Raw genomic sequence first — 10,164 nt, forward strand, 5'->3', positions numbered from 1 at the left:
TCAGCTGGGAATATTTACAGCAGCGCCTTTGTATGGCCTCTCCATGTGGCTTTGACCTCCCTCAGCAGAACAGCTGTGTTCTGAGGACTATCCTAAACTAGAGTTCCCATCGGCGAGCATTCCAAAAGAACCAGGAGGAGGCTGCACGGTGTTTTATGATTTGGCTTTGGAAGCCACATCACGTCACTGCATTCATACTCTAGTAACTGATGTGGTTAGACGTCTGGCCAGATCCAAGGGGGCAGGGATGCAAACCCCGCCTTTCAGTGAGAGAAGTGGCAAGGAATTTATACTCTTGAGGAAAAAACCCTGCCACGCCCAATGATGTGTGTCTTGGTATCCTTGAGCAGGGTTTTTACACGCAGAAGAGACTTCAGAGGTATGTTCTTGATTTAATTCCAAGTTAAAAAAACCCTTTTTTTTAGGCTATACATGTAAGTTTATCTTGGAAGTGTTATTGTTCTGTTTATAATTTTAGCAGTTTTTAATAATAACTTTTAAGAGTCCTGAATGTTTTATTTGGTTTCAAACTTAAATACTTTTAAATACATTATGTTTAAAAATTACATTAAATTTGATTTTTATAAGTATTTTACTTCAACCATCTACTTAAACAGACAAAACCTTCTCAAATATTAAATAATTATTTTAAATCTAATACTTTAAACTTATAAATATGGTGAACCTGCAGTTTTTTTTAATGTGAGAATGACATAAACTTAAGATTTCAACTTAATGACATAATTCTAAATCAGTCACTCAATTATACACTTCACATGGTAGTTGTAAGGTTATCACTCTAACAGATCAATTTCTTTTTAAACATGTACATATTTTTTATTTTAATAGTATATGCATACTTTCAATAATAATTTCAAGTGCATGGAAAAGTTGCAAAAATTCACATTTCGTTTCATTGGCTTTAACATTCTCTCCTTTATGGTGTTTGTTTATGTGTGTGTTTGTTTTTTTAACTGAATCATTTTTTAGAATAAGTTACAGACATTATATACCCTTTTTCCTAAATACTTCAGTGTGTATGTTGTAAGAACTACAATACTAATATCAAAATCAGGATATTTAACATTGATGTAATGCTATACCTACTTCATGGTCCATGTTAAAATTTCATAAATGCTTGCATAGCCTTATTCTTCACACAACTATTAATTCTATGATTTCGATGCCTTTAGCTTTTTATAGTTAATTCTAAATCTTCCCAGAGTTTAAAAATAACACACGCCCACAAAGGAAGCCAAGTCACTATCACTGGCGCCTGAGGTTATTTGCCACCAGACTTTGAATGGATGAACTATAGGAAGTCCTTTTGCCCTGTGAACATCATACCAAGTCTCTGTTTACAGTAACTTTGTCAGGACTACAAAACTTAGAAAAGGGATTAGTTTCATAGCTCATTTACTTAACGTGTACTTAACATATATCAGAAACTCCCATTCAGACTAATCAACCTGTTTGGATTTTTTAAACCTTTGACTCAATAAATTTTAACTTTTAAGGCTCATTTTTGTATCTAGCAGATACCTTTGAGTATTACCCACATGTGTTCTGGGTATTTCACATGGCCTTGTCTGACTTGCTGTACTAACTTGTAAGGTCATTTTACCAACATAGTCCTCCCTTATCATTTTCTGAGATAAAAATTCTAGAAGTAAAATTACTGCATCAAGTATGTGAACATTTTTGAGGAGATTCATTTAAAAGCCCTAAATGTGTTCCAACAAAAGTGATTTTGATTTACATATCTACTTAACTCTACTTGGGCTGCCTTTTTCACTGCACTCTTGCCAACATTAGATATTATTTATTTATGATACTAATTTTATAATTAAAATATCTTAACAGAAACAGACACATAGATACAGAGAATGGACTGCTGGTCGCCCAAGGGGGAGAGGTTTGGGGGACTGGGTGAAAGAGGTGAAGGGACTGAGAAGTACAAATTGATAATTACAAAATTGTCATGAGGATTCAAGTACAGCATAGGAAACATCATCAGTAATATTGCAATAATTATGTGTGGCACCAGTTGGGTACTGGAAATATCAGGTAGAGCACTTTGTAAAGTATACGATTATCTAACAGAAATAAATAAATAAAAGCAAAAAATAAAATAGTGAGTTCTTCAATCTATATGAAGTATTTTTATATAAAATGGCAGGAATCTCCTCTCATTGCCCGAGCCTTCATTTATCCACTGCCAGCGTTATTATATACCATAACATTGTTTATACTAGGGTAGCAGTTTTTAGAAATGTAACCCAGGTATGTATAAAGGTTTCCCAGACCCTTTTAAGTAATCTACAAACTCAGAATCATGCATGAGTAAGAGGGTCATTCAGTGTGCAAGATAGACCAATGGATTTTAAGGTAATGAAATATGAACAGTTCATTGACATAGTTTCAGATTGTACATAGTTTCAGATTGCAACTAATATTTGAGAAGCTACCATTTCTCAAGTTTTCTTGTAGTGTCAGAGAAGAATATCCACAGTTAAAAGGTTGTGAAAATACACATTTCCAACTACTGCATGAGGCTGGATTTTCTTCACATACTTCAACCAAAACAACAGTGTCCTCTTAAGCCAGATATTACAGAGATTTACAAAAATTAAAACATTCCAATTGCCTCATTTGTTTTTGTGTTTTGGGAAATACAGTTTTATGTCATAAAAAATTTATAGTAACATGTAATAAACTTACTTTTTAAAGATTAAATGATAAATTTTCTTAAGTGTCTCAGTCTTTGGGAAAAATCATTTACTTTTAAGAGTAACTTAAAGGGGGTCTAGACAAAAAAAAAATTGAGTCACTGGACTAGATCATATTTCTGAATTCTCTATTTGGTTACACTGATATATTGTGCAAGTATCATTTTGCTTAAATATTGTAACATTAAAAAATATCTTAGGGCCCTGCCTGTTGTGGCTCAGTGGATTGAGCGCTGGCCTGTGAACCAAGGGGTCGCTGATTCGATTCCCAGTCAGGGCACATGCCTGGGTTGCAGGTTGGGTCCCTGGTTGGGGGCGCACAAGGAGCAGCCACATATTTATGTTTTTCTCCCTTTCTCCTTTCTTTCTCCTCTCTAAAAATAAATAAATAAATAAAATCGTTAAAAAATATATTAGGATGGGGTAGGATATGTATACCCTTGTTTGTCTTCTTTTGGCTATAATTTTCCTATTATCCTTCCAGCTTCCTATGTCCTTGCTTCTGTCCTTCTCACACACACCTGGTAGGTTAATCTCCAGCTCTGATCATGCTTACTCTCTCATATAAAGATTTGATGGTTCTTTGCTGGCTATGAAGAATGCCCCTCCCCCACAACTAATCTGGCTACAAATGCATTTTCAAGCCTGATCTCCCTGCATAACCAGAGACAATCTCCTCCACGCTTCCTTGCCTCTATGGACGGACTTTCCTTTCTTTTCTCTTTTTTCCTTATCCTTTCTTTTAGTATTTTATTTTTTATTGTATTATTTCCATGATTATTTACCCCCCTTATACCTTCCACTTCATCATTCTTTCTTTATCCTTCCTATCTTTCCTCCTCCCTCTACTTGTCAAAATTTGATCCTTCCTTTAAGGTCCAATCTCATGTTTTTTTATTCCTGAAAAGGGAACCCTTCTGGGATTTTCCCACTCTTCCTCCGATGTCTTTCAAAGTCTTATTTATTATTTTTTATGGGTATCAAATAATCTCAATGATTTTCCTATAGGGCTATGGTTTCTTCTAAGTTGAAAATCACTTTAAGGAAAGAGATTGTTTAATTATTATTTGTTGTGTCTTACATAATATAATTGATCAAGAGATATTTGTCTAATGAATTGAATTAATAAATGATTGTTTTATTTCCTTTTCAATTGTAAGTCTTAATTGAAAGCGATAGTTATTATATATTTCTCTGATTTTCCCAGGGCCTGATAGGAGACAAAGCTTAACTCATAGTAAATACTTATAATTCTTATTTAGTACTTCCTGATGTTGTACCAACATATAGGATATTCAATTTTGAAGCCCTGTTCTGGCACTTACTAACTATATAAACTTTAATAAACTGCTGACCTTCAAAGTACCTTGGTTTCTCCAGTAGTGAGATAAAGTAGAAATGATAACCCACGTGAGGAATAAATGAGTTAGTACATGTAGAAAACTGTGAGTGTTAGAATCATCATCATTTTAAACAACATAAGTTGGCATTAAGAACATACATTTATATTATTTTTCCACCCACAATTAAAACCATATTTTATTTCCAGTTAATGATTATATTCCCTCTCAAATTCTTATGGTAAATTTTGAGTTCAAATACTAGTAATTTAAATAGAAGTCCATGAATTTGAACATATTTCCACAGTTAAGGTAGCGAGAAGTGGCCTGGGGGACCAGAACCACATTCTCCATAGAGGTGCGTTCCTCTTGGCTTTGGTTTCTATTTTGTATCCATTTGACTTGTAAGAAAGCCACCAAAGTTTACTGGAAGCATGGGGATTGGTGATGGTGTGAGTTCCAGTGTCAGAAGGGCAAAAATAGTTAACAACACAGTAGAGCTCGGCCCCTTACAGTGTTTTCATGTGGTAGGGCTGGGCCTTCCCTCTTGGCTGAGTTTATGACTCCATAAATCAGCCATTTCCTCCCCATCTGCAGTTTTTTAACAGTAAGTCTCTGAAAAGTTGAGTTGGAATCCATACAACCTAGTTTGAGAAAGATAGGAATTGATCCTTTCAACTATGATTGTGAGGTCCTGCAATTCTCTTCTTATTCTTCCTGCTGGAATTGCTGAGAAGTCTGGTCCAGAGGGCAGACCTACCCTGTAACCTTGATCAAGATAGTGTTTATTATTTGATACATACAGGTACTGCTTTATTTTTCTCCTCTAGACTGAAACCAAGATTTCAATTTCTGCCTTGAATGCTGTCGCAAGTCCTAGAATTGTAGACCTTGCCCATCCAAGGATCAAGATAGAGGGTCTGTGCTATGCAAGAGAAAGAAGTGAAATGCCCATCCGTCCTGTAAGCCCTTCCTGCATCGGTGTCCTTCCGCTCACTTTCCGGTTGTTCCTAGGGTGCTATTTTTCCTCTCCAGGGCATTGGCACAAATCACTGAAAAACAGAGTCTCGAAAGAGAAGTCTGTGGCAGGAAGGAGGCCTTACCTGTCAGATAAGGAGAGGGACTGGGGGATAGAGGGTAAAGAGCATGAACTTTGGAGTCAGTGGCAGCTGGTTTCTAAGGACAGCCTTGCCACTCTAGCTCCCTGATGTTGTGACAACCTTCCTGAGCCTTGCTCATTCAACAAGTATTTGAATGCCTACTGTGGGCCAGACACTGTTCCCAGTGAATAAGATGGAGAGAAAAAAAAAATATTAGTAGGCAAACGATAAGATAACATGAAGTAGTGATAAGTGCTATGAAGAAAATAAAATAGAAAATGAGTGATTATGGGGATAAGCTACTTTGCGTTTGGTAGCCAGGGAAAACCTCTCTGAGGAAGGGATATTGCAGCTGACACCTGAAAGAGGAGATGGAGTTAGCTACGTGAAGATCTGAGAAAAGAGTATTTCAGTAAGGGGAAGAGTACACGCCAGAGTCCTAAAGTGGGGTGACCTTAAAGTTGGGGGAGCAAGGGGAGCAAGGGAACTGTAAAGATAACAGTTTCCACTTGGACAAACTGTTAACCACCTATAATAATAGATAAGGCACATGCTGGGCACCGAACCTGGCATGTTCCGCAGCTTCCCTTACTCTTCCTCCCGACACTCCCCTCCGCTCATTGTGGTAGCACCTTGGTGCCCAATCCCAGTTGAGTTTTTAATAAATAATGATTATGCTGTCAAAGAAGGTGGGACAAATTTCATCCTCTTTCTCAGAATCTGAGGATTTCATATGGAAATTCAATTTGGAAAGAAAACTAATCTGGGAAATAAAAATCTTTGAGAGAGTGTCTTATGTTTGCTAGAGTGACTTGCCTTTTGTCCCTCAAGCAAATTACTTTATTCTTAGTTTTTTGGTATTAAAATGAGAGTTATAGGCATTTTTCTTCAATTACTAGGATTGTTGGGGAAGGGGGCAATTAAAAATCTTTTTTAAAAAGTGGTACCACTGCAGATAATCATGCACTTAGAACCAAACAGATCTGTACCACTGCAACATAGAACACGTTCAGGGGTACTGGGTGGTGTTTGTGGTCCATCCCAATTCTTTCCGCTGAACACTTAAGAGAGAGAACAGTGGCTATACATCTTCCTTCCTGTTTTACCAGTAAAGCAGCATAATAGAAGGGCAACTTGGCAAATGTGACTTTCAAAGTAAGACCACAAGGAATTGATCAATCAGTCAGTCATTTTGTGTTTATTCTGTGCCAATTATGCGCCAGAACCTATTCTAGCTTTTGGAAAACAAGTACACTAAGTTCTCACTTAACATCATTGATCAGTTCTGTGATCATAAGCAAATAATATATATCCAAACCAATTTTACCATAGGCTAATTGATATAAACAAGAGGTGAGTTCCTAAGAATTTCATCAATGTTATGATGAACCAGCATTATCTGAGGACCTGCTGTACTTCTCTCAAGCAGCTTATATTCTGATGCAACAATTTTCAACTGGTGTGCTGCAAGAATTTTAAAAGCATGCAATACCTGACTACTTAGTCAGGGGCACTGACCTCTTTTTCCTTAGACTGCCAAATAAAATTGACAGCAGCCAACACAATAACCATCTGGTGTGAATGAATCAAAAGTATACTTATTTTTTGTCAGATTGGCAAAAAACACAATATATTTTTTGGCGTGCCACAGAATTATAGTAATTAGTTTATATGTGTCATGATATGAAAAAGGTTTAAAATTACTGTGCTAAGGAGAAAAAACACACAATAAAATATCAACAATGAGATAAATGAGCTAAATCAGGAGCTGGAAAGTGCCATGAGGAAGATTAGTACCATGGAAGAGGGCAATTAGAAAAGCTGATTTATTTTGCACAGTTAGGGAACAAGAAGTCCTTGAGGATGTGATGTTTGAGCCAAGAGACTTAAGTGATAAAGGAGCAGCCATGGCAGGATTGAGGGAAGAGGAATTCAAGCAGAACCCGCAAGTGCAAAGTCCTGAGATGGAAAGAGTGGGGCCGGGGCCGGGGGGGGGGGGGGGGGGGGAGCGCCTGGTGTGGTCATGGGGGCGGGGCCTCACAGTGATCAAGGTGGGGAGTGGTGCAGCGGCCCGATCCCGCTGGGCCCTCCATCTAGGCCACAGTGAGGAGCCAAAATGTTATTCTTTGCAAAGTGGGAATCCCCTGGAGGCTTAAACCCTGGAAGTGACATGATTTGTCTTGGGCTTCGGAAAGTACTTACCTCATGGAGTTGCTATGATGACTAAGTGGCAACGACATAGGTAAATGACTTAGAACACCGCCTGGCTCATGGTACACGCTGACGAAAAGGCTCATGCCCTCCCTCAGTAGCTACTATGTGAATGTTAGATTGTATATGGGCAAGAATGGAAGCAGGGAAACCAGAGTCTATTGTAGGAATCCAGGAAAGAAATGATGGTGACTTGATTGGGGATATAGTTGTAAAGAGAGGGATACGTGGTAAAATTTGGGGAATGAATTTTGTGTCTTTTCATTTCCAATGTAGATATCCGAAGCTGCCTTGCAGGCCAAACCTAGCCCTCGAATAATAGCTCTAGCTAAGGCCAAGTCTCTTCATGAAGATTATTTACCTCCCCGTGATCCCTCCTGGCCAGTCTCTCATGCTGCTATCCATTCCAGAGTATCTCCCAGAATTCAAGAACTAGCTAATCCAACTACAAGGTAGGTCGGTTTAAGGCAGAGATGGGACAGGAAATGATGGCGGTGCTAGGGACAGAGGAAAGTTGGCCTAATGGGGCCAGTGAAAAGAACTGTAGAAATATGAGAAAACTTTAAAAACATCTCTCTCATTTGTTACATTTATTGTGACAAATAAATATAAGTCTATAATTAAAGGGTTAGTGCGCTAGTATTGAGACATAGATCTAGGAGACAACTCTAATTATGGCTATTGTATTATTTATTTATCTAACATATATGGTTAAAGTGAAATAAGTTACAAAACAGAGCACATAATATGTTATAGTTTGTGCAAGAAAAAAATACGTATGTGCCATATATTTGCTTGCATATGTCTACAATGTCTAAGAAGGGCACGGAAGAGGCAGTAACAATGGTTACTTTTGGAAGCCTGGGGACCTGAGATGGGAGTAAGAATTATTTTTTCACTAAATAGGCTTTTGTATTTTTCAATGTTTATGTACCATGTACACATATGACCTATTTCAAATAAATGAGAAAATACTTCAACAGAGAAGAAAATGTCTCTAATTCCTGTTTATTTTTTAAAAAACTTCTTAACTTGCCTGAACCTCAGTTCATTTAGTTGCCTTCAAGGGATAATACCTGATCCCTTTTTTAAGCATCATCAGGGAAGCGTGGAGTCACAGAAAAAGCTGTAGAACCTCTGAGCTCAGAGAACAGGAAATGTGTTAGTTCTTCTACAATATAGTATTTTAAAATTTGTGTGAGATGTTTTTCCTTTAAGAAGGAAGTTCAACATCAATGAAATGAAGCATATTCCCTGTCCATTGGCAAAGGGGTGGGAGGAAGAGTGAGATCGCAGGCTCGCGGTCCCTTCTCTAAAGTTATTACTTGGTGGTAAGGTGCTAAGGGGGAAAACTTCAAAAATTTGATTTCTTTAAGTCCACCAGAGGACTGTCTGGCTTGTTTTAACATTGCTACCTTACTGAGAAGTTTCCAGAATTTACTTTCTGTGGTAAGAGCAAAGGCTTTGGAATCTGGCAGATAGTTCCAATCTGGACTTGACCACAGATCATTCTTACAGCTCCCCGGAGGCTTCGTTTCCTCATCTGTGTGGTGGGGGTCAGGACGGCTGTTTCATGGGTGCCTATGAAAATCAAAGCGGGATCACACTGCTGTCCCTTCCACATAGCGGATGCTTGAGAAATGTTAGTGCCACTTTCTGTTCATCTTCTTTCAGGTTGAATTCTTTTTTCCCCATTTCAGGACTCCTGTGCATATTGTATACTACGATCCACAGGTCTTTAAAGTCAAGCCAGCTGCTTTGAAATCACGATGTTCTCAGAGGATCCAGGAGTTGGCAGAACCTCTCATACGTTAAACATAGAAAGCTACATCACTCCGACTCTAGTTATGTACTTAGGAGACATCTTAGATGGCTTAGTCCCCTTCTCGAATATTCTCAGTATGTATTCCCCCTACAACTTCAAAAACATGCGAGCGCCACTGTGACCATCAATTAGCAATTGCTGCTGTGACCTGTAATCATGTGTTTAAGGGGTTTGGGGACTCCAGCATGCAATAAACGAGAAACTGAGAGCCTGTCTTATCCTTTCTGTCGCCTCACAAGCCCCTTGGCTATGACGCATCTGAAGAAACACTCTTCCTGAGGTTGGCCAGTTTTGTTTTCTTATCCCAGGTAGGTCCACGTTCCCGTAGCTGGTCCGGCCTCGGTGCCTTTTCTCACTAGTCCTGAGAACTGAAAACAGGCTTTGTGTTCCTTTTCCAACCTCCCCTCATTCCCAAGAAACAAGACTGAAAGAGCGAAACATTTTTGGATAAGTCTGAAAGCTTTCTATAATCTGTAGATGAAATTTAGGGAACAGGTTACCTTAAATGATCACACCTCCACCAATTTCTGTTCCTTTGCTCATGCTGTGCCGTTTATCCTGAATGACAGAAAAAGCAAGGCATTGAGTAAGTGTTATAATTCTTTGTCAAATTGCGCCTGCTCAGTGTTTTTTATTTAGTTTATTTGTTCTGTGCTTGGATCAGTATTTTACACATTAAACTAACTTTTATGACATGTCTGGATTTACATGAAAATGAGCTTATTTGAAAACCAGTTTTACAGATGAATCAGCTCTGTCTCTCAGGCTTCTGTGTGTAGAAGATAACTAGTGTTTTGGTGAGACAATACTACCTAGAAGCCTTGAACTTGAGTTTTGGTATCAGACAGACCTGAGTTTGTCTCCCCTATGGATCATTTACCAGATATGTAATTTTGAACAAACTCCCTAACTCCTTGTGCCTCAGTTTCTTTATGTGTAAAGTGGGTTCCCACTGCATT

General features: G+C 38.3%; 1 protein-coding gene across 1 annotated transcript in view; it reads left to right on the forward strand.

Annotated features, from left to right (window-relative positions):
- Positions 1-9,195, forward strand: part of SPMAP2L (sperm microtubule associated protein 2 like) — a 46,032-nt gene extending 36,837 nt beyond the window's left edge. Inside the window, 3 exon segments of the mRNA XM_054566738.1 lie at positions 4,900-5,031; positions 7,657-7,832; positions 9,081-9,195. Coding sequence (XP_054422713.1) covers positions 4,900-5,031; positions 7,657-7,832; positions 9,081-9,195 — 423 coding nt within the window.
- Positions 9,196-10,164: the final 969 nt, after the last annotated feature.

The sequence above is a fragment of the Pteronotus mesoamericanus genome, unplaced genomic scaffold (assembly GCF_021234165.1).
Source record: "Pteronotus mesoamericanus isolate MK-2021 breed Mesoamerican mustached bat unplaced genomic scaffold, CSHL_Meso_final contig_180, whole genome shotgun sequence".
In the NCBI taxonomy this organism is placed as follows: Eukaryota; Metazoa; Chordata; class Mammalia; order Chiroptera; family Mormoopidae; genus Pteronotus; species Pteronotus mesoamericanus.